Consider the following 25,675-nt stretch of genomic DNA (forward strand, 5'->3'; position numbering starts at 1 on the left):
TTTTTCTTCAAAATATACCATAAAAATGAAAATGAAAAAATTCTAAATCTTCCATTCTGTGTACAAAGGATAAGTGACCCTTTCTTATAAAGACAAAATGTAAATTTATTCTTTTAATGTTAACATTTTTTTAATAGATATTAATTTAAAATTTGACTATTGAAAACTCATGCTTTAAATATTAAAAAATAAAAGAAAAAGGGAGAGAAATTATGCACTACCCATTTGAAACAAATAATAAATGAAATACAATGTGGGAATATATATATATATTATTTGACTAAATAAAATTGTTTTAAAATCTGTTATAATTATTCCTTCTAATTTATTCCTCATTCAAAGCAATTTTTTCAGGGAAGTACAATAAAAAAATAATTTAACTTTTCAAATGCAAATAACAAAAAACTACTAAATTTGAGGACACCACATACCTTTCATAACTTTCAATATTTCTTGAAAAAAATAAACTTGACAACTGTGAGCTTTTCAAAGCACTGATGCAAGCAGATACAGAAAAGCACATAAAAGATGTGGGAAGGGGAAGAAGCATTTATTTCAGCCAAACAGGAAAAATGAACCTGTATGATAATATGTACAGGCTGGTAAGCAATTTAGCATGAAAACATCATGCACAGACCATTATGAACATGAAAATTTAATTCCAAAAGTAAAAATCTTTCAAAACAAAGGTAGAATATGTACAAGAACAAAAATATTTAGATAATTACAACAAAAATCTAAAAAAAAAAAAAAAATCAGAGTTCCGATAGCTTGCATAACAAAGTCAATTTAGGAGAATCAAATTATAATAATCCTTATTAATGAAGTTGAAAACTTATTTTCTGTTGGGTTTTTGTTTTGTTTTGGCTTTTTAAAACATAGAATATTGAGAATGGAGACTTCTAAAGAAATTGCAAAAGAAATTCTAAATTTTCAATGAAGATGGCTTTAAAATAAAATAAAGTAATAGTATGAAAAAGATTGTTATATACAAAGCTACAGTTACAAGGTATATAAATAGCATATCTATTATTATTTTTTAATTGTTCTCCTCCCTAAAAAACTGACTATCAATCTATCAGACATGTTCAATCATTACTTGGGGATGTTAGGGGACCAGAACTTAGAAAACAGACATGTTTCTACACAAAAACTACATGTAAGTAGACTTCTGAGAAATTATGAAGTTCTGAGACCCCCTACCCCTTTTCAAAACACAGCCACTGAATTGCTCATAAACCAAGGAATAACCTTTCATAGAATTACCTATAAAATGCGTTATGCAGAATTCAAGGGAAAAAAAAGAGGATATAGTTCTGTCCTTACTTGCAGTAGATGAATTTATGAATCATAGTTTATTTTTTATTATTTTGCCCACCAATATATTTTCATGTCCAGTAGTCTCAACCATCACTGAAAATGCAGAGCACGCTTACTCGCAGCTGTAAAGATCTTAATGACTACAATACATAGAAGGAAAAAGATATGGTTCCAAATTTCAGAAACAAAATTAAAAATAAAAGAAAGACTGGGATCTTTAAATGAAAAATGAGCGTTAAAACAAACTACAGAGAAAAATAATTAAGGCTCCACAGCTGCCAGTATACTATAGACTATTGTAGGGAATTCTTAAAGTGAAAGAAACCGGCATAGAAATATCACATTAGCAGCTTAAAGGAAAGAATTGCCTTTTTTTGTTGTTTTGTTTGTTTTTTGGTGGGGGCGGCAGTTAAGCAATATTTTCCAGGCTGAAAAAGAACAGTAAAGGAAAGTGATGATGAAGAAAATACGTTTCTAGGAGCTTTAGCATTTTATTGTTCCCTTGCATTGCTACAAAAGGAATATTCAGTAACGTGCTTTCTGCCCAACAGAAAAGTATTTGTTAAGCACAAAAAAAATAGAGCTACAAAATTAAGCTAGTACATATGCTTTCTGCACCAGAAATGTTTTTGGTCCCTCTTACTATTCTGAGTACAGCTCTCACAACATGTAGCACCTATTCTGAGTATCAGTCTTCATAGCTGAAAAGACTTGTTGCAATTACAAAAACTTTTACTGAACAATAACTGCAGTTTTAAAGGCAGCTACAAATGAGCAACTCATAACAACAATTTAAAGCCCTCATATTTCTTTTATTTATTCTATTATTTAGATACATGTGAAGAGGACAGATACTTAAAAAAGGCTACTAACCAAAAGCAGCTGCCCTCTTAAATCTCAGCAATCTACTTTTATGAGCTTTACCAGGCCAAACTCAGTGTTCACTGGCAGCACTGCTCTTTACATTTGTGCAGTTTACCTCCTCCCGAGCTAGCTATTTCAAACAAAATCATGCAAGCTCAAGTATCACTATACAAAAGCAATATGATACATAGATTGTATTAACTCAAACCTCTTCAATAGATAGATATTAAAACAAAAACAAACTTGAAACACCCTAAGTTTTTGAGTGTTTCTTATGTAATCTTGCAGGGATTGATCCTTGTCCCAGTATTGCTATCACTGATCTGGAATCAAGCATAGAGTGATTGCTATTGAAGTGTGCAGAAGGTACAAAGGCTGGTTGATTACTGAGTAATGAAGAGAACAGGCAGAGATAGGACAATATTCTGTAAAACAGTAATTCTAGGAGCAGTTAGGATAAATGTGAAGAACTTATATATCAGTGAACAGCATCAAGAAAAGTCCTGGGCAGGTTATGTGGATACAATGTAACAGCAGTATGTGTAATTAATAGTGTAAGAGAAAATTGTGGTAAAACTGCACTGGTTGTAGCATAACAAGAACTTATGTTTGAAAGTGAGATAGTTGAATTCCAATTTATATATTTTTCAATTAGTGGAATAAATGGAACAAAGTATTTCAGAAGATTTTCTATAATTTCTATAATTTGTAAAGACACCTTATAAGCAATGAAAAAGTTACCCACTGGATGAAATTATCAACTTATCTTACATAAAAAGTTAAAAACCCACTGACATTTGTATCTATGTACCTATAAAAAATTCATTCTAGATTGAAACGTCAAAATATATGTTGGTAAGTAAAACCTTCTTAACAAAGTATGCAACTGTTGGGAAGTGATTTTTTTTTTTAATATCTGCAAATTCGTGATAATGGCGGCAGCAGACAAAAAAAGCAGACACAATTCTGGAGAGTTTTTCATTTGTATTGAAATTAAAATTACTATTTCAAAATTATTGTGTGGAAATTAGTAAATATATTTTTACACAAAAAATATATGTAATTATAAGTAAAAGATACTTCATTCACTACTGTGAATTTGCTAACAATGGAAATGAAAAAGAAATTACTTAAAATGTTTTTTCTGGTCTAGTTCAAATGGTAGTTCAACTAAATTTCTGGATGATTAAAAATTTCAACTCAATAATCAAGCAATAACAACGTTAAATAAATGTTAAATATTTTGTACTTTCTTTTGAGAATATCATAGTGTTAGAACAGTAAACAAAAGAAATCAATAAAAAGCTGGGTAGTATTGTTAAGCTAACAGACAAAACACGTTTTTAAACAAATACCTTTTGTCTTCTCATATGCTGCTGAACTGAATAGATTTGTAAAGAACTAAACATTTTAGTCAATAATAAGAAAAGTGAAATTACTGATCAACTAGTGTAACTCTAAAATTGGTATAACTTGCTTGCAACTTAGATGAGAGTAAATATCCATGAATAGATTAACTGGAGGTCATTCATGACACAGTAACTCATATTACAGACTCATACTACAGTAACTCATACTACAGACTGTTCATTACTATTGTAATTAGTATATCACATTCTATTAACTTTTCTTCACAATCGTATTTCTGGAAAAGCAAATATAATTGCTTACCAAGATGGTAGTAACAATTAAAGAGCGATTGGATAGGGAATCTGTGATGTTTGCTGGTTTTCCTTTCTGATTCTCTGTCATGTTAAGGCCACTCAATGGATCCCAAGTTCCAACCTGTAAATCAGTAAATTACTGTGTAAATTGCCAATTAGTTACACATCAGCATCTAGAAAAGAACACTGTAAGGAAAAACAAATTGCTACAGGGAAAGAAATGATTGCTAATATTTATTATTAAACTCTACTCCATTTTTCTCTGTCACTGAATTTAAAGTCTGCTTATTTAAAATATGATTACCAATACCTCAAATTATGTTTTGTGAAGTGTGACATTAAGTGTAAGAATGACATATAGAATATCTAAAGCTACTCTGAACACTTAATTTTCCATTTAATTTTCATTCCTCAAGATAAATCACATCTGAAAATAGCTTAACAGGCAGAAATTCATTTGCAGTGCAGAAAGCATTGTCTCTACAAAGGGATTTACTCTTTTTCTTGATCAGAGAGAAAAGCAGGACAAAAACATGTTTTTTGGAAAATATAATGGTGAAGGTTAGTGCAATAACTTAATTTACTTACAGATAAATCTTCAGTATATAAGTATTTTGACATTTTATACATTGAAATAAAGTCAATAGGATTTTTATCTAAGTAAGAACATCCAGGGTTATGCTTTAAGATTCAGGTCAGAGACAGACTCACATACTAAGTAATAAGTAGTGATTACATAATTTATCTGCAATTTCATCACTACACAATTAAAATGGTCAAGCAGTAAATATAACTATCCATTTTAGAAATCAGAATGTTTTTATTACTCCATTGTCTAAAAAGCCATACAAATGGTTTTTATTTTGGTTTTAGACAGGATTTTAAACTTCACTTCAAATACTATACAATACCCATAATAGAAGATAAAGATATTTTAAAACTAAATCTTGACAAAAAATAAAAATTTATGCGATGTTTGATTGTGAATATATATATGTATGTATAGATGTATATATAAAAACACACAATTTTTTTTATAATCCTTCAAAGTGACTCCCAAGAAACTGTTCATATACTTTTAAGTGATTTGTTGCCGTAGGACTGTAAAGTAAATTTAGAATGCAATGTTGTGAGGGTTAAATAAAGAGTTCTGTTTCTAAAACTGAGACTGACCCTGAATCAGCAGGTGCTGTAATAGAGAAAAGATAAATTTGCTCTCTTTTTTTACAATTTTCTGTTCTATGGAAATCAATATTTTATCTTTCTTCTTTGCTTAACACTCAGTTCCAAGAGGTCAATCTTTGAACTTGGTCATTCAGTACCTCATAAATTGATGAAAGAAGATAATGCAATGTGCGTCTCAGAAATACAATTGGAAAATAACATCTAACTCATCATTTTAAAGTATTGAAATCGAGCCTTAGTACCAAAAAAACTCTCCTTCATTTACTGTTTTAATATCATTTTAATTGGTGAATTAAAAGATTTTTTAGGAAACCCAAAATGTTCAGCCTTATTGAACAATGTCCAAACTAGAGTAGAATAACAAGAAATGACAAAGACTGGAACTTGAACCTGTCCCTACGTAATTGAAGCTGGACTAATGTCCTCTATGAGATATAACTTCAGGTACACGAGTAGCACAAAAGTTTCCTGGGAAACATCATCAACTTATATGATCAATTTCAAATCCAAAGTTCATTAAATCACGTGCTTTATTCAAGCTGCATTGTACACTCCTGACACTTAAAAATTGCTGAGTTTACATATACTCTAGAACACTTTACTGAGAGTCAATTTCATGAGATATTATCCACAAAAATTCAGTAAAGTAGCTTTCTTACTTAAGCGTGTTTGAAAAGTCACTTATCTTTATGAATAAATAAGTACACTTTCAAGTATTATTCTTTTTTATTTTCCTTCAAAACTCTCTTGAGAAAATTAACACTATTTTTTCTCTGAGTCAATCAAAACAGTGAAGTGCCACAAGCACAATATTAGGAAGGATCATTGCCTTTCTGCAGTGGCACCAACTAACTAAGCATCCAAAAGAGCCGTATTCAACCCTCAAAGGGTTTTCAAATCCATCTGCAGCATACCATCTTCATTTCTTTATGTAGAGTAGTTAGTAGTAGTGGTGATTACATCAAGAAAATAATTATACTCCAGTATAAGTAATATTATTTCTTCATATTTTTGTATTTCCTATTTGCAAATTGCTTAATTTGTTTTACTTTCTTCAGAAATATTGATATTCTTGTCTTCTTTGCCAAATATAATGTTAATAGTAATACTTCTGGATCCCATAGATCCAGGTCATTATTAAAGATACAAAATAAAACAAGGTCTTACACTGATGCTCTTAACAACAAATTACAATTAGTTTTCATCCTATTTGAAGGTTCCGGAGCAAGGCTTCAAGCCAGTTGTACATTTCTATTCAGGAAATGTAATTCTTCTTCAGTGACAAATTTTCATATCAAAAGTAGTATTAAATTCAGGTATTTGTTATCTCCTTGAAGTATAAAATAATTTTCCTCACAATGCAGCCTCAGACTGATTGACTGCAATTTAAATTATAATTTATTATCCTGGAGTGCCACAGTTTTAGATTTTCACTGTGTTAATCATAAATAGTTTCAGTGTGTCCAGAGTGACTGCAATCAAATTTCGTAGTACATTACATTAGCAGCATTCCAATCATCTCTTAATTTTGTCATTTCCATTTTACAAGGAGCTATCATTTTTGTCAGACATGAATTTTTATTTGTAAACACATACTTCTTATTGATTGATGCTCGATTATCACCCCTCATTCAGGAGTTTCAGGAACAAGTATCTTATGTAAAATCTGGGATCACGCATGACATCTTTTTTAAATCAATGAGTAGTTTTTCTGTTGCCACTGTCTTCAGCAGTCATTGCATTTAAAACACATGATTTAGGTCATTCCCCATTATACTAACCAGGCAATTTATCTAGCATGTATTTTAACAAAACCAAAGTTAAAAAAAATTAGGTCTTCTAGCAATTCTTCATAACTCTTTTCTCTCCCTTCCATGAATACTTTTGTCCTCATAGATTACACCTAAAATTGTTCAGTTGAGCTGTTGTCCTCACAGAAGGGATTGTTCCCCCATGTTGAGAAAAAGGTTAAATGAAATAATAACTGCATAAATTACAATATGGAAACATGACATACATTATGACACATATAATTCTTATCTCCCCATCTTCTCTCATCCCATAAGAGGAAGGATGGACAGAAGGAAAGAGGAACTCTAAAAACACAGAGAGAGAGGCCTGAGAAGACTGTGGTAAGGAAAGAACATTGAGAACGTACAAGATAAGGACAAAGATGTGGAAACGCTCCTGAGGGAAGAATTAGAGAAAAGGGGTGGAAAGAGATAAGAGGTACAAGGGGACAGGGATTATACGGAAAGGGAAACAGGCAGGGAGGGTGTGACAGAAGAGAGGAAGGAATGGTAGAGGAAGGAAGAAGGGAGAGGAGGAGAGAGTAGCAGAAAGTAGGAGAGAAGGGTTGTGATGTAGAGAGATGAATTGCACGTGTGGAGGGAGGTAGGGGCTGAGAGAAGGAAGAGTGATTCATCATAGCTTTAACAGAATTCAGTCTTGGGCAAACCACACCCCCCCAGCTTTGAGACAGCTCTTTTAAATAAAAGAACTGGCTAAAATGTACTCTCTCTACTAGTAAGCGTCCTGTTCCAGAATTTAATAATTCACCCTGGATTGAAGAAGAAGAAGGTTTGTATTCTTTCAGAATAATGAAATTTTGTTCAAAGACAAACATTCATTCATTGGCATTGATTCATCTATTTCAGTCAAATATGCCACAGGTTCCATATGTTTACTAAGCAATTCAATTGAAGGTGTGTACACCTTAATTTTCCTTTTCCTAATCTCATATCATTATACCCTACAGGAACTGCTCTGATTTTGCTCAAATACAGTTACTGATTCTTACTGCTCTTTCCAAAGACTGTCTGCACCTTTTAGTGAAAAATTAATATTATCACATCTGTTTATGAAATGATCAAAATGAGCTATGAGGACGGAAAAAGTATTTTCCTATTCTATGAACTTCTGTATAAACAGCTGAAGCACATGCTTTTTTTTTTTAAACATCTATATTCTTTAACAACTATTTCTATTTGTCTCTTACTTATCTTTCAATATAACTGTTTCCCAAGTTCCTTTTTTCTCTTATATGCTTTAGAGTACTGTATTTCCTGTTGAATTTTATTGTCTTCCATATTTCTAATTTCTGTAGGCTTTTTTTTTTGTTTGTCTCTATATTTTCAGAGGACTAAGATTTTATTTTCTAGAAATCTCATGTTGTGTGGTGGTTCTCAAATACCACCTAATATTCCTAAAACCATCCTAGAATACAGAGACTTCCTTTCTTCATTTTCAACAGTTATTGCTTATATGCAGACCCTTCAGCTACAACTGACTTATCTAGCTATTATCATGACATCAATTCTTCCATTTCTGCTTCCAGTAAGGCAGACAGCTTGTATTGCACCTATTCTACTTGTGCACAAAGCTAATTTACTTTTTAAACCTAATCACTAGCATACTTTTTCCCCCCTTAGATTTCCAGGGCTCCCTTCATGGAAAACTTGACAGGAGGAATCTACTATGAGTGTGTTGCTGAACATTTCAAAATATAACATAGTTCTTGAATCAGAGGTTTCCCACCAGACAACACAAAGGATTTTACCTATGTAAGTGTTTCAAGATAAACTCATGGTTTCTGAACTTTTACAAATTTTCCTAGTCAGCGGAAGCTAATATTCCAAAACCAGTCGGGGGGGGGGAGAAGTTTTGAAGAAATATGTTTTTTATTTGTTGCCACAATATCACCTTGGGGCAATAGCTGATAGAATTTTATCTGAAGATGAAGGAAGACATAGTGCTTACAGAACACTGAACACCACATCTAGGTACAAACTACAAGGTAGATTCAAGTTGCAAAACTTTTGCCTGCAGATCACAACAATGTGAGACCGTGTGGCTTCCTGCATTGCCTATTCAGGGCAAGGTGGCTGCAGGAAAGATGATCTGATTTCAGATCATCATGGTGTCATGTAGGCAGGCCAAATATCTGTATGTGGTTCCCAATAACTTTAGTTCAAATATAGAAAATATTAATCTACACAGAAAGAGCACTTCTCAATTCTTTGGTCTTTCACTCCATCTCTGTACAAGAAAAATTAATATCAGAAAACAGACAAACCAGTCAGGTTATCAATTCTTAATTTTTTAGTACCACTTCCAGATAAAAATTTTGTATTCCAAGAAGAGAATTAAAGTTCCCTCTGAAAACATAAAATAGCCCAAATTAAGCTATTTTATTTCATTAAGTTTGAGGTAATTCCAGACAACAAGGTAACAGCTTCTACTAGAAGACTTTGAAACCAGATATCAAGTGGAGAATAGATATACTGTTTTATGTAACACATGAAATGTCATTGTAAATGTTTTTAGGGGGTGGGGTTTTGTATTGTTTCCCACCTCTTTGGAGGTAAATGTCTTACCTTTTCAAGACCTTCTTCCTTGAGGCTGATAACATCTAAATCAAAATCTGTCCTTAAGCCATTGGTTTTGTTGAAAGTTATCCTGCCTGTGAGGCCTTCCCAGTGGGCCTATGGAGAAAGAAAAAACAATTTCTATAAATAAATACCTCTTCCTTTTTTTTCCCCAGAAAAAGAACAAATTTTACCTTTGCCAAAATGGAAGAATTAATTATTCATTTTATGTAAATAATTTACCTTATGGCTGATTTCTTGTTTTAAATATTTTGTATTCACTATTTGTTAATTAAATCAACCTTTCCTTTAGTCTTCACAGGCAAATTTTAAAACATGCCTTCCATGCTAGGCAATAGTCTTTTCTATTAAATGAGATAAAAGGCTGTTTTGCTTTTATTCCTCCATCATTCATGCATGCATTTCCCCTCTGCTTCCCTACATTGCCTCCCCCTCACAAGCCTCAATCAGTTTCATTAATGCTGGACTTCATTTTTCTGTCAAGAAATTTCATTCAAATAAAGGCTTACTTTTGTAAGATGCTGATTCCCCTGAAACCACACTGAGACAGCAAAAATTGAGGTCAGTGAGCCAGCCTCCCAGAGCTCATTCCTTACTTTTAATAAAGCACAATATCCTCATTTTTTTATAACTTAAAGTCCATCTAGTTCTAAAACCATACTAAAGTAGAGAAAGGAATGTGGAAAACAAAATTATCATCTTAAAAGGAACCATTATAAAATGTTTCTTTGCAAATAATTCTACTATCACAATATTTTTCATCTCTAGAATGAGAAATACCATATTAGAAGTTATTTACAGTACAAGAGACTTGAATACTCTACTCTACAGTGTTCATCTTTAGCACCTTAAATCTCCTAGCTTTATTTTAAATCATTATCTATCAGTATCCAAAGAGCATACTAGGAGACCAAAGCCACATATACTAATTCATACTAGAAAAGGAAGGGAAAAAAATTTAAAACAGGAAGTAAAATTCATGAACTTTTGAGTTCATGCCAGTTGCTGAATTTCTCATAATCAATCTGTGGTTTGCAGTTTCATTTTTGGGGGGTTTTACGCCACGAATGTTCCACACCTCCCCCAGTTATCTACAAACAAAAGTTTTATTTATATTGCAGTTAATTTACCCTTTCAAGTTTCTTTGTTCCAGCTAATACTTCTGGAAAACCATTTTCAAATAAAAATGCTGCCTCACTTGTTAAACTGTTTATGTGTAACAAGATGAGAGATTCCCATCTACTGAAAAAAAAAAAAAATGAAAAACAAGGCAGAATCCAAATAGAGTGAAAACAAAGAAAACTGAAATTGGGAGAAAGGAATGCAGAGAAGCAGGATGTTTTATTAGTGACTTACTTCCTTAATGAGGCTCATAAAGCGGGTCCCAAAGCGCCAAGGTTTGTGGCGATTGCACTGTAGTGAACTGACAGTCATCTGTGGGAACTGCTGGACAGCCACTGACACCACATGAACTGCATCGTACATTAGTGCTGCGTCCGTCTGAAATTAGAATGACATCAGAACCATGAACACAAAACAAACACGAGGCAGGCCAGCAGTGAGAGAAGGAAACAACAGATTAGCACTGCTCACTGTGTTAAAGGGAGAAAATTATCTGATTTCTTGTGTAGCACTGTAAAATGTAGCCTTATTGTCAAGTTGTACATGAGTTGTGTACAGCTCATGTACACAACTTCAGTCTCAGCTTTTCTCTTTTTAATGATGAAACAAGGGCCAAAATAGCTACTCTTCAGGATCACAGGAGTACCCTAGTGTCTGACGACTTATGCTACTTTAAAAAAGCAGTGCATTAGAGCACTATACAAATCACTGGATGCACGTTTTATTCAAGTCAGTTATTTTCACTGGTGAGGCTACAGAAAAAAAAGAAACAGTTAGAAAGATGGCAAAACCTTAGCTATGACAGAAAGTGTACAGGCTAAGGAAGTAATTTTTTCTATTTTGAAACTACAGACCGGATACAGTCCCAAAGGTACTCCGTTGATTCATTAATAAAGTTTTAATGTATATCAGTTTAAATTCCTAGGACAAAACTAACCACTATCTTCAATACATCAGAGGTAAGGTTAGAATTACACTGAAATGCACATTCATTTTAATAGTTTTCATGTTCCATCCTAAATAAATAGACTGTTTAGACGTATGTGCTAAGTGATGTTGTATTAGCAAAGGACAGAGACAGCCGCTCAGTACACACTGTCATGCTGTACAAGAAACTGCCATCTCTTTCCTGTTCTATTTGATAAACAGAGGCAAGCCTCAGAACCTTCAAGCAAGAGAGGACCTTAGATTCAGTGGGTGAAAATGAATTCTATGCCATCTGCTCAGCATACCTTAGAGAAAATGGACCTATTTCCCCTTCTCATTCACATAATTAGTGAGCTGTGAAATTAGTTCTTTAATGGATAGGAAACCTGGAGATTATTGCACTTGTCACAACACAATACAATGCAATACAAAATGAGCTCATATAGCGCCTTTCATGCAAATGCATCCCAAGGCTCTTTACAATAAAACTAAATATAAAAATGCAAAAATATTCTGCCATTATAGCCCATAAGCTACTGTTAAAGAGGAAAATATACGTTCACATTTAAATGGTTCTTCCAAGGAGAGATTTTGAAATTCAAAAAGAAATAAATCCTAATTTTAAAATAGCCAGTGTAATAGGTTTCAGTGAGTCAGGCACCAAGTAGTTTATGCAAGGGCTTCAAATCAGTCAGAAAATATTTTTGCTGCCAAATTGTTCATTATCTTCAAGGCATTAAAGTGCTTTTAAGGCAAGCTGATATTTGACAAGGAGGCAGCAAAATACCGAAATGATGGAATCACATGCTGAGTAAGCGTCATACAAAGCTTAACATTCTAGAAGCAAGACTTGGCAGTAGTTGGAGTCTAGACAACAGCTTTTTAAATAAACTACACAATAAGTACAACACATAAATCTGACTCAGAAATGAAAACTTTTTTTAAGCTGTTTTACTTCTAAAACTGTGGTCTTTGTACCAATGAAGGAAAATTGAAATTGCTATGGGACTTTAGCAAAAAAAATCCATAAAGAAACAATCAGAAGTTCAACACCAGCATTAACTGATTAATTAGGTATAAATTTGGACACAGAACTGCTAAGACTCATCAGGAGGAATCAAGTGGACATTATGCCAGATGCAGAACAACATGGCTTTCTGTCAAATTCTATAAACCACTGAGGTGGAAACTTGTAGGATGACAAGACAGTCAGCTCCAGTGGAAGCATTAAAAGAAAATCATTGTGGTTTTAGAAATAATTCAAATTCTGATAATATTCATCATATTTGATTGATGAATATTGCTTCACTGGAAATAAACATGAGTGAGGATGTACCTCTTTTAAAATGCACGCAACATAAACTCATAGCTGGCTAGAAGTAGAGTGCCCTATTTTATTTTTAGTTACTACAATGTAACTCCCTTAATTACATACATAGGATGAAATTCCACAGCCCGCCTTCTGTAAGAAGTTTAAACATAGGTTTAAATGCTTTTACTGAATAAAGACAGATAAAACCATATATTAAAAAAAATACATTGGTTTAGTGATTCAATACTGTGCTCATCTAACTGGTTGCTATTGTTGATTTTACTGCTACAGAAAGAAACAGCACAAAACTCAGGAAAAAATACAAAGTATATCCTTGAATTTGCAGGTTGGGGTCTCGTCTTGGTTGATCACTTTACCTTTCCTTTGAAAGACAGTAAGAATTGATAGCCACTGGCCTAGCTCTCCAACCTTATTAATTAGGTCTTACTAAGCTTTACATCTCACTGACCTTTGTCCATACTGCTTTCTCTTCCTATGGAACTATGCATAGTGGACCAAGAAGCGCTGCATATTTCAGCAAAAGACTGGAGAAAAGGGAGGAAGTTCCCCTAATGAAATTTTTAGAATTCTTTATTTTATCTAAACAGACATTAGCAGTCTGCAAGGAAGAATAGAGAGAAAATTCAGGAGAAGCAATGGCTCTTGTATTTCAGATAGAAACCTGCTACAATGTTTCTATTCACTGAAGCACATATAATACAAGAAAATAACCTTATTGGAGAATAAGATTAGTAATGTTCTAGTTAACTTGTATAAAGTTAAACACCTATGTTGTACTCCACAAATATATCTTGGTACAGTTTCTGAACTATGGGTTTAGGGTTTTTTGGTTTCATATCCTACTTAGTAGCCATGATAACTTGTTTGGATATAGATAAACTCATCTAAAATACTGCTCTTGATAGTATCATTTGTAGTTCCATAATCACAAATTAAAAAAAAAAAAAAGTAACTGGAATGAGATTGAGGTGGGTGATTCAGATGTCAGGTGACAATGTTTGTGATCACAAGTCTGTTTTTCAGTTGATTAGTTGATTCTGTCAAGTAACAAGAAACTTTTTAGCACTCAGAGGTAAAAACTTAAGCAGAGACACAATTTCAGTCACAATACATTGCAAATAAAGAAAAAGTACCAATCTGTGTTTGATTTTTGTCCAAAATTTAGTTAGATACTACACATTTCTTCTCAGTACTGTTCTCTCATTCTTTTACTTCCTGTCTTACTGTGGGTGGTGTATTTGACTCTCTTTTTCACACGTATTTTTGTGTAATCACTTTTGAGTCTTGCTAAATTACTTGCTAAATACTGTATAACAAATTATATGGAAGTACTGTAATCTCACTGTGAAAGGGCTCTGATGGACCCAGTATAAAGAAAGTAGGAACTGAGTCCTCTCTATTATTAGAGAAAGAATCTGTCGTTTCACTCTGGGTCTCCTCAGAGTATGAGGTGGTCTTCTTCTTCTCTCTTCCCAACCACACCCAAAGATGTCAAAGCACGTGATATGCGCTGTGAGGCACTGAAACTGTTTTCCCAGAGAAGTTATGTATGTCCCCTCCCTGGAAGTGTTCAAGGACAGTTTGAATGGGGCTCTGAGTAACCTGGTCCAGCAGGTAGCATCCCTGCCCATGGCAGAGGCGTTGGATGTAGAAAATCCTTAAAGTCCCTTCCAAACTGAACTAATCTATGATTCTTTGCTATTTGCCACACACATTCTTGTAATAGTGTCTCAGTTTGAAGAGACTGGAATGTTTGCTAAGGAGGATGAGTTATGAGACAGGCCAAACTCTTCTCTCTCAGCAATTGTAAATTCAAAATTAAGGGTCTTTAATTGAAGAGGTGTGGAAAAAAGAAGGAACAACAACCCTTTATTAAAAGATATATGTATATTGGCAAGAACAGTAACAGAACACAAAAAAACCCTAGACGATAGTCCTGTACCCAAAAGTCCCCTTCAAACAAAAGAAAAGGTCTGAATACTTCTCTGTCTTCTAGCGCAGTTCTAATCACAGTTGGCAGGGGGCGCTGTTGGATCGTTGGAGGTGCAGGGCCTGCAATACTCTGTGGTGGTCGGCAGGGGGGGCCGGGGGCGGTCACCACGCGGGGAGAGGGGTCTGGGGGGTGGTCTTGGGTCGTGGGAGAAGCCGAAAAGAAAAAAATGGGGACCCTTCCCCCAGTGGAAGAAGGGGGACAGGAAAACAGTTCACCCGCCACGGAACTCACTGTTGTCCTCAGATGACGGTGTCTCAAGACTCTCTTTTTCTCTCAGTGAGCACGCAACTCTCCGATGAAAACCCAGTAGATCCCAGCTGGAGTCATGAAGCGGCGTGCGAGCTGACCGAGGTTGGTGGTCAGGCCTCACCAGGACGAGAAGCCAGAAAGACCGGCTTCCAGGCCTTTTCTCCAAAAAATGCCCACACAAAGACCTCTGTCTTCGTCCCAGAGAGAGAACTCCAGCAAAACTGCCTTCTCCCTTCTGAGAAGAGCCAGCCAACCCCTCCCCCAAAACTCCTCCCCTCTTCCCCCAGCCTCTGACGGGCCATCCGTTAGGAATGCGGTTCGGCCAGTTAGGTTCTTTTGTAAAGCTAATCGCCCCCCCTTTCCATTCAAACTCCGTCTCTCCTACAGTGGGGACAGGGGGAAGAAAAATTCCCCCTCTCGGATTTCTAACCTATAACAAATAGTTAATCAGTATAGTAAGGAGGGTTTTAGTTTTGGGGGCTTGGAGCTGGAACAGAAGGTTGGCAAGGTAGTGGCTTTTACTGGTTTCTAACCTATATGGGCAAAGCTGATGAAGAAGAAACCATCTATAGCCTAGGTCTCAGCCAAGGAGAAATCTTCCCCACATAATGGAATAGATAAACTACTTCTTCACCAAGTTTTTTGTATTGTCCTTATAAGATAGAAGAGGTATGATTTTTAGTGACCTTCAGTATGGCTGTTAGTTAGACGAGAACCATCTGAAAGTTCTGAAACCAAATGGGCTGCTTATGCACTACAGCTGCAATCTGAGATCTAAACCTGTTTGTTATGACTTTGCTTAAAAAAAAAATGTGAAAGACATAAATAAAATTCAGGAAAGCCTAGCAGAACAGACAAATCATGGCCTTCATAACCATCTTCAGAGTTGCAGTACATAAGAGTTTGCTAATGTGATCTGATACCTGAGTCAACAAATGTGCTAACTGCTTTAGGAACCTCTGTGGTTAATTAACTTGTAAGGGTTAAAAAAACTTGCAGAGTCCACATTAATGAATCATTACTTGCTTCTGCATCTTTTATGCACCACCATGTTTTTGTATGACATTTCCATTTACCTTCATCAAACTATAAGTAAATTTCATGTACTAATGAACCACTCTTCTCTGATCCATATCTCAGTTCTACAGAATTATCTCTGTAGATCAAAAATAGGTTAGAAAATATTATTTCCATCATGTAATCAAGTTTAACATTAAGATGAAGGATTGCTAGGCTAATTGTATTTCTTCATGAGCTGTATCAGAAATAAAACACTTCTCAAACAGAAAAAAACCATATTTCAGCTTTTCCTATAACAAACTGTAGTTCTTTATCATCTACAGACAATAAAAAAATTGAATTATAACATAGGCATGATCTGGAAAGACTTTGAAATACTCAAATACAGATAATTAAAAACAACTTGAAAGCAGGAAAAATCCTCAGGTTTCCAATTAGACATTAAATTAAGCTAATGTGATTATTTTTCCCCTTAATTAAATTTATTACTAATAAAAATCTATGAAGAAATATGGTCTTCTTTTTAAAAGGTTCTCTATGAAGTACTTGAAAACACAAAGAAATTTTCTACATTGAGTGATGTATGAAATATGACAATGGGAAAGAGAAGCTTAATAAATTTTTTTTGCCCTTTAATATTTGATCCAGTGTGGATCCCAGACTGGAATGAGCTATTTGCAATATTAGTAGTTTATTTTTGTAGATCAGAAGATTCTTGTATTTACAAATCTGACACTCAAGATCTCAAATTGCTCTCTTTGCTCTGCCATTTCTTTCAATGACTGTCGGGAAATTTTTCCACAGAAAAGAAGTCAAAGAAGAGGGCCAAAAAGAAGAAAAACCAGTTTAATTAGCTAACTAAATTATCTCCCTAACAATACAAGGATTACCTCTATGAGGATTCAACTGCATAACTATTTCCAAAATGCTTTTTGGGTAAGTATAGGGAATGAAGATTACCTCCTAGTAAGTATGATACAGGTTTATAGTATATTTTGTATATGAACTTGACTTTATCCCTTTAAGTCATGTTCAGTAAAAGCACATTAACAACCCTTTATAATTGAAAGAAAGAAGGGAAAAAAAGAGGAAAAAAAAATCTTATATGTGTCAAAGAAGGTATCCAGCTTCCAAATTTGTCTCAGAATTAAATTCAGATACAACTCTTCTATAACACAATTGGAAATTCTGTAAACAGACTGGATTTTCCACAATAAATATGTTAAGAACTTGAGAGTTAAAACTCAGCATGAGCCAGTAGTGTGCACTCACAGCCCAGAAAGCCAACCATGTCCTGACCTGCATCAAAGGTCAGGGCAGAGGTCAAAGGAGGTGATTTTCCCCCTCTACTCTGATCTTTTGAGGCCCCGTCTGGAGTACTGCACACAGTTCTGGTGCCCCTAGCATACGAAGGACATGGAACTGTCGGAATAAGTCTTGAAGGGAGCTACAAAGTTGATAAGAGGATTGAAGCCTATGAAGACAGGCTGAGAAAGTTGAGGCTGTCCATCCTGGAGAAGAGAAGGTTGCATGGAGACCTCATAGCAGGAAGAAAATGGAAGAGTGTCATATACTGTACTGTCAGTTGATAGGCCTTGTTCTATCAGAAGGACAGACCTGAATCTGCATCTACCAGTCACTACTGTCATTAGTATCAAATTACACATCATAAATTAAATATATCTAGATTTTCATGTGAACACAAATATTTTGCTAAAATTCTTTAAAAAACCTGAACAGTTCTTTAAATGTTCTAGACCAAAATGTTCTATGCAAAATAAAACTGAAGTAAAAAATTAACCTTGACACATAATATTCTTATTCTCTATTCAGCTCTGTGTTAAACTGTATTGACTCATTAAAAATTTCAAGGGAAGACATTGTAGAGTTCACTTAAATAAAGCAGCATCGAGTGAGCCGAGTTTTTTCCAGTGATTAGTAAAGTATGTATATACTTCACTACTTTTTAGTTCTTACGTTATCTTTACCTGCATATTATCCAAATAATACTATTACATTGAGTAGGATAGGTTATAACAAGTGTGTGTGTAGGGCAGAAGGACAGGCTGAATTTCATGAAGGTGGAATGGTGCCCTGCTCCATACCCCAGCCCCTTGAGGCCTCCTTGGCCAGCCCTGGAGCAGCTATCCGATACTGGTACACGAGGAGCACTGCCCCATACACCGCCCCAGAGAATCAGTCCAGTCCTAGAGTGGCCAGTAGGCCAGAAGTCCCACCTGATGGGGCAGGTGGAGTGGTCACAGCGGGCCAGAGAAGATAAAACCAAAGACATGTGGTCACCATGTAACATCATCTCCTGTGTGCTCTCTCAAGATATAAAAGGAAGCTGGGCTCCTTTAATAAAGCTGAACAGGCTTCGGGACCTTTAAAGAAAACCCCCTCAATGAGCCTTTAGTGCAAGCCTGGGGTCTTACAAGCTCATTATTCTCTTCAAGATCATCTTTGTCTTACTGTCTTTAGTCAGTCAAATTTTACCCTTGTGAGAAAAGTAGAACTACATTTGAAAGGTCAGACTGTTCAGACGGCTTTGCATACTGTCTGATGGTCATTAACGAACAAAACTTTTCAGAATGCATTAATTAAAATTACGCTTAAGTTCTTGTCAAGACTTCATTAGCTGCATCAAGAACGAAATGAAACTGAATGCAAATGCTCACAAACACATATCTGCATTTGTTTCATAGGTGACCATGACAAAAGTATTCAGATAAGTACATGGAAGTGAACGAACAATTTCACTTTTTTTAACAAACTCCTTGAAAATGTTTGAACACATTAAAACCAGTTCATACCAAGTCTTTAATTCGCTGTGAAACTTATTTCATCATATAATACATCATTTGTTACTGACTGAAATTCAGTATCATCTGAAATAAACTTAGTTTAGAGTGACTGTGGTCACTGGTTTAACAAAGTGTTAACATACTCACTTCATACTGCAATAAAATTCTCACCGAGCTTGTATTTATGGCACTTGTCCTTCCAACTCTTTAGAACATGAGAACGTTGCCTTCCCATTTGTTAAAAGGAGTGTAAGTACAAAAGGCAGGGCATGTTCCAAAAGGACTGAATTTTGCACTGGTTTTTATACATTGTGTTTTATTTCTTACATAACAGTAATTCTTTGGATAGAACACTGAATGCAAAGTCAGGTTGTTGAGTTTGGTGGGGGGTTTTTTGAATCCCCAGTATATCCAGACTATTTCTAGTCAGGTTTATGAAGGACAGAGATGACATAATACAATTTGGAGGATAAGAACAGGTGCTCTCTAACCTCATGAGCAAGTAGTAGATACTGGAGGTACAACAAAGAGGACAGACTAATCAAATTCCATCCCCAGCATAACCTCTTTAGGGAAAAGTAACATTATTTAGGAGGCACTGCACAGTAAGGATTTACAATGGAATACTTACTCCTTTCAAAGCCATCAAAAATGTCTCATAATCTCCTTAGCCTGCTAAGCAGTACTTCTCCTTTGATAATTACTTATTCTTCTCTCTTATCTTTAATGACAACTTAATGCACAATACATAATTATTAATTACAAAACCTTGAATAAATGGTATATTTCATAAACAAACAAAACTCTTCCATTTTTTGTTCTACCAAACTCCCCACCACCCACCTCTCATTTTTCTCCATGTATTAGTCTTATGTTTTAGGTTATTTCCATTGTGAGCATAGTGAACAGAAATCGGCCTCTGTCCATTTTTTTATTATTTTCCTTTGAAGACTGATTTTTCTCAGAGAAGCTAACTCTGCTTCTTTTCTTTTGAACAACTCAGAAATATAAAGATAGGAACAATGATGTCAGAAAAGTCTGACAACACTCAGAAATCAAGAAGGGGTGACCACCTACAGTGCAGAAGAGGTCTCACTGCTAGTATTATTACTTTCCTTAAAGTCTGTTCCATTTGATAGAAAATTAAAAAGTTTCTTTTAGAAATTACTGGATAAAAACTACAGAAAAAATTGTAATTTACATATAAAAATAAGCTAAGATTTATTTATAAAAATCTGTAGTTTCTTTATTATAGATTCTACTATTGCCTGGTCAGAAAATTTTAAGTGTCAGACCTTGTTAGGAAAATGTGATTTTAACCCACAAAACAGCATAACTAGTAAGATAAAATTTTTTTCCCCAAAATTTCTCATTTAGTGTGGTGCTGATAGTGCTACTACTTGAAGCTTGATTCGCTAAATATTATCCTACTTGAAGCTTCACTACATATTCTTGACCACCTACCCCCAAAATATAAGTAGTTTCAAAACTGTCCTACAACGTGACTTTTCAAGAAGCCCTGAACAAGAGATTGATACTGAAGAAAGTAATTTTTGTTTAACTTTTCCGTGTGTGATAAAGAGCACAGAAATCAAGCATGGATGCAAAAGATGAAAACAAACAAACAAAAAACCGATAAAACAAATGAGTCATCTTACAAACAGATAGACATTTATATGAGATTTAAATATCTTTAGCAAACATTAAAAGAACTTCACAAGATCATCAACAAAAGATATTTCAGTTAGATGATGCCTGACAAATGTAGTATTATGCACACAAATTCCAAAGACCCAACATACCCGTACTACTCAGAGAAAGCTCTCCTACACGCAAGGCAATTATAACAAGTGAATGAAATTAAGAAGAAATGGCTTGCAAAACTAGTTCCTCCCCACCTCGGCTAATAAAATCTATTGCCCCTGAAATCATTTCACTTAATTTTCACTTGCTAACACATCCCAGAAAACCATTTTGCTGAGTGAGATTTAATAAATCTCTCAACCTGGGATTAAATTTTACTGTTTTATGAACTGTTAAATTGCATTGTATGCTTATTAATGCTCATGTTTTCTTATTTCTTGACACATTTCCAACTCCACCCTGGGGTATAATTAAGAAAACATTAAAGATATGTTTTTTCACCCCCAAAAATGCATTCCAACTGGGAATCAGACATTAGTACCAGCTAGCCATAAATAATGTTCATTTAACTTTTTTAAAAATCAATTATCTTTTTTTTTCCAAGACAGGGTAGTATTTCAATTGTAAAGCTTAGATGCTTAGATTATTTTTTTTAATATTTAGTGGTCTAGTGAATTTTAACAGGGTGTTGGTTTACAGAGACGTGTATGGGATTTTAAGTAGTGATAAAACGGATGCAAATTATTTTCCTTATCAAAATACTTGTTTTAACACTCAAACAATTATTTATTTCATATATTACCAAAAAAGCCTCACGCTAACAATTTCTTTTTAATCTAGAAAAGTGAATCGGCCAGATAATTTTATTTTTAAAGTGTAATTTTTTCTTACAGAAAGACAAAAGTATATTAAAGATTTCCTCTTTTGTCTCAACGTCTCATAGTTTGATCTCCAATTATAAGAGAAATAGCAGTGTGGAACATGAAATAATAACAAATTTTTAGAAAATGCTAGGAGAACAAAAGAATAGGAAAAGCACTCCAAATGACAGTGATGTTGTTGCCATGCTTTTTGCCATTACATTGTCATTATATAGGAAAGAAATAACCATGTCATTTGCTTCTCTGTAATCCCAGGGAGTTAATGATTTAAGTGACATCATTCAGTGGCTCCGACTCCAAAATGTAAACTGAACATAGGAGCAGGTGGGGGAAAGGAGAGAGGAGCTTTGCCAGCGGGGACTGCACCCTCATGGGAGAGGAGAGGGGGAGCTTCAGAGCACACAGAGGTTTGCCGGTCCAGTTTGGGGGAGGGGAAGGGTGTCGGGTGAGCCGTGGGGGTCCTCGGACTGGCAGGAGGGCGAGCGGGGCAGCCCTGTATGAAGTGTCACAGGTGAGGAGTGCATGGGAAGATCTGTGGTGGCACGGTGGGGAGAGGAAAAGGTCAGGGTGGATAGTGGGTTCTTCTGGGGGGTTGGGGGTCTCGGTCAGGCTGGGGCCTTGAGAGGTACCTGAGCCCCAGGTGGGTACAGGGGCTGGAATGGTTTGGTTTTGGCTCACCTGTGGCTACTGCCCAGGTTCAGTATGTTCTGGATATATTTGTTGCATCCAGAAAGTGTGGTCAGGAAAAAGGGATGTTCCTGGGTATTTCCCTAGGATTGAATAGAGATGGGTGGCAGAAAAGTAGGGAGTGAAAGGCTTGCTCTAACCGTTTTAGTTGGAAAGGAGCCTGTGTACCCCTATGCAGTTGCGAGCTATGCTGGCGATGGTACATGCCTTTGGTAGGGTCGCCCATGCCAGACAGGTCAAGACTGAAGGGTCAGATGTAATATGTCCATGGGCAGGATGAGCTTGTTAGCCTTCTGGCAATCATCCTAGGAGAAGGACAACTCTAACTCCAAATCTGGGCAGATGGAGCTCTTTTAGCCCTGTAAGGCCATCCACCTATGAGAAGGATACTCTAATTAAACCTACGTCCTGAGGACCTCGTTGCCACTGTCCAAGCTCACTGGGACCTGGCAGATGAACTTTAGGATTAAAGGGTGGGTCCAGTTCTGGCTGTACTGCATCTCACCTAAAAAATCCACTGCGCAGGCTTGATATAGGAAAGAATATACATTCTTTTATTGACAGAATAAAATCTTATTTCCTGATATAAAAGTTTGAAGTGGTAGAACCTTTTTCATCTCCCAGAATAATCTCAGATAGTCATGTAATTTGATAGAATGTTTACAGTGTTAAAAACCTGGAAGTATCTGAAAACGTGTTAGGTGGGTAGCCACTTATTGCAGCCTGATTTTAACTTAATGCAGGTGAAACTTTTAGACAACTTGAAATTTTGTCAAAAATTTGACACAAGGAATGTAGCTTAAACACAGCTTCTTTCTGAAACAGGAACAGCAGCGGTATTTCTCCCATCTGCTTGACCTTTGATTGAAGATCTCAGTTTCATTTTAGCAGGTAGGTAGTTAAGGAATCTTTCCTGTCCGACCATCCAGGATCCGCTCTGACAGTCACATTTGGAGCACCTGAGCTAGGAGCAAGGCTCCTTCACAGCTATACATCCCACACTCAGTTACAGACCAGACCCTGGGTTTCCACAGTAGTTTGTTACAAGTCCTGATCCATAAAATAATCTTGCTGCAATAACTAAATAACAAAATAACAGCTCGAGTTGGGTGCCTGAACCAAGGAATTTCTGGGCTTTTATACCCTCAGAGTCTTAAATGGGCAACACTCTGGGGTCATCGGCTCCTGCTGTCCTTGTGTGTGCAGTCCCCCGGCCGGGGGCTGCAGATCCCCGCACCCTTTGTTATGCAAAGGGTCAGAGCCAGTTCCTGGCCTCTTTCCTGGGCATCCCCCCACCCAGAGCTCCATCTCCAGCTCACACTGCAGCTTGCAAACCGAGCTACCTGGACTGAATATATTTCTCAACAATAGAAAAGAGTTTGAGAATATTTAGAAGTGCATCTTTGGCTTCAATGTCTGATTCTGGTTGGATGACAGTCTGCTTTTAAAGTCAGTCTCTCCATCCAGGGTTTGCTATTCTGATGTAAAGTTAAACTGTGATTGTTTCCCTGAACTTTCTGATCAACTTCTCATTCTCACTTATTTTACAATCAACCATTTATTTGACAGATTACCAGTCATTACCCTGTACAAGTGTTCAGGGCGGTTTATTTCTTTCCAATCATAGAAAAAGTTCCCAATGTAAATCATTCAACCTATGTGGTCATCTACATTTATCTGGAATAATGGAATAAATCCTGTTAACTGTATGGGGGAAAAAAATAAAAGTAAAAAAAATAATTTTAATACTTACAATTTTTAGAAATTTATTTTTTTCCAGTTTCTATTTGTTGACTAACAAGACTACATAAAGTGTGATTTCACAAGACCATATGACCATCTTGTCATGTCATAAATTCTAGTAATCTAAGAATAAAATTATTTTCAGTATATTGCTTACAATAGAATAAGTCATCTGACTGCATAAACACTTGCAAAATGTGCTTAAAATATACAATTAGGAATAAAGTGTTATGATGTTTTCATATACATTTTATAAGTTTGATATATGCATAGCTTTATATATATATCCTTAAAAATAAATGTAATATTTCCAAATGAAAGATATTCTGAAATACTTTTTTAGCCTTTCTTCTGAACATCAGAAATTATGGTATGTACTGTAATATTTTTTGCCATCAAATACCACATCACACTCTTTTATATACCTTAGGGACAGATAGCAAAAACCTAATTACCAAGAACAATGGTTCATTATTTGGTCTTTGGTAGTCTATTTCCTTTCATCTGTACTCCAGTTCAAAAAATCAATATGATTGTGAACACGGCAGCTCCATCAACCACATCCACAATGAAGACCTGACTGCTGCTATTATATTAGTTCAACATTCAAGACTTATCACACCATATGAAAAGTCCTTCTGCATGAGCAATTCATAGCAATTACAGAAATATCCTACTCAGCATATACATTCAATAGCTTTGTATCTGGGTGTAACAAGAAAATACACCTGAAAATGCAAATGAGATGCATAAAGCTAGAATAATCCAGAGATTAAATGCAAATCTGATTAAATTTGAGGGAAAAATGCACACATTCCAAATAATGAATCTCTAAATATTCTATTTTTGTATCCTTTAAAAATTGCACAATGTTTGAGGATTTCAGAGCTTTCACACCTTTAAATTTTGTAGATAAAATGACAAAAATCAATGTATATTGATGACTTTGAAATGCAGACAAAAGACTTCTGAGTATCCATAATAAATTGCCTTCTCCTGCTTTCACCAAGGTCCTTTTAAATTTCTGTCCGCTTAGAAAGAACTAATGATACAGATTTTAATATCCTCAGTAAAAAAGATGATTATACATACAGCCTTACAAAGTTCATGTTTGCAGGAGAAAAGAAACTGTTAAGCAATGTAAAATATAACTTACCCATAAAAGAGTGTAAATCTGTTTCAAAATAGAATTCTACTTTATGTCAGTCTTTTATAATTTTTTTATTAATTTATGTCCTATGGCTCTCTTCTAAATAAGTGATTATTTTTTTTCTTTTGGACTTACACCTCCTTAAAAGCAATGATACACAAAGGAAAAGGTATTAAAAACACCACTAGACTGTGATTTAAAATATCGATCTTTTGTTTAGATTTAAAAAGTAGATATTTTATGTGGAGGGTTTTGTCTTTGGGTTTGTTTTGGGGTTTGGGGGTTTTGGTTTGTTTCATTTGGGAAGCATATCTATTTTTAGATTCTTCTTTTTTTTAATTTTTTCAAAATCTTTGATCAACTTTTATGCTGTTTTGATCTGCTTGATATGCAGATCATAGTCTAGACAGATTACAGAAAAGCAAAGTGACCTTGCAATATTACAGTTTTTTTTCTTTGCCATTGTACCTCCACCACCTGCATTTCACTGTACAATTACTTTTTGTTTCAATGAAGTTCTCTATTAATTAAGACTTATCCCAGAAAAAAACTTTTTATCATGTTATGATGCTGTTCTAATAATCAGATTCTCATAAATTGTTGACTCCAGCTTCATGATCAGAGTAGACACAGAATTCAATACATGGATATATTTGCATTAGATACATTTTGTTTCAATTAAAATCTGCTTACACTAAGTC

The 25,675-nt window shown here is 35.0% G+C and overlaps 1 protein-coding gene across 8 annotated transcripts in view; it reads right to left on the bottom strand.

The window, feature by feature from the left end:
• GRIK2 (glutamate ionotropic receptor kainate type subunit 2) overlaps positions 1 to 25,675 on the bottom strand; it is a 366,123-nt gene that overhangs the window by 157,364 nt on the left and 183,084 nt on the right. For all 8 annotated transcript variants that reach the window (XM_027731507.2, XM_027731497.2, XM_027731487.2 and 5 more), the window contains 3 exons: positions 10,778 to 10,921; positions 9,410 to 9,517; positions 3,856 to 3,969 (listed from right to left, as the gene is read on the bottom strand). In XM_027731507.2, the coding sequence (XP_027587308.1) occupies positions 3,856 to 3,969; positions 9,410 to 9,517; positions 10,778 to 10,921 (366 nt within the window). The remainder of the gene's footprint in view (positions 1 to 3,855; positions 3,970 to 9,409; positions 9,518 to 10,777; positions 10,922 to 25,675) is intronic.

This window comes from Pipra filicauda, unplaced genomic scaffold (genome assembly GCF_003945595.2).
Source record: "Pipra filicauda isolate LSUMZ 115617 unplaced genomic scaffold, ASM394559v2 scaffold128_size5466820_pilon, whole genome shotgun sequence".
NCBI lineage: Eukaryota > Metazoa > Chordata > Aves > Passeriformes > Pipridae > Pipra > Pipra filicauda.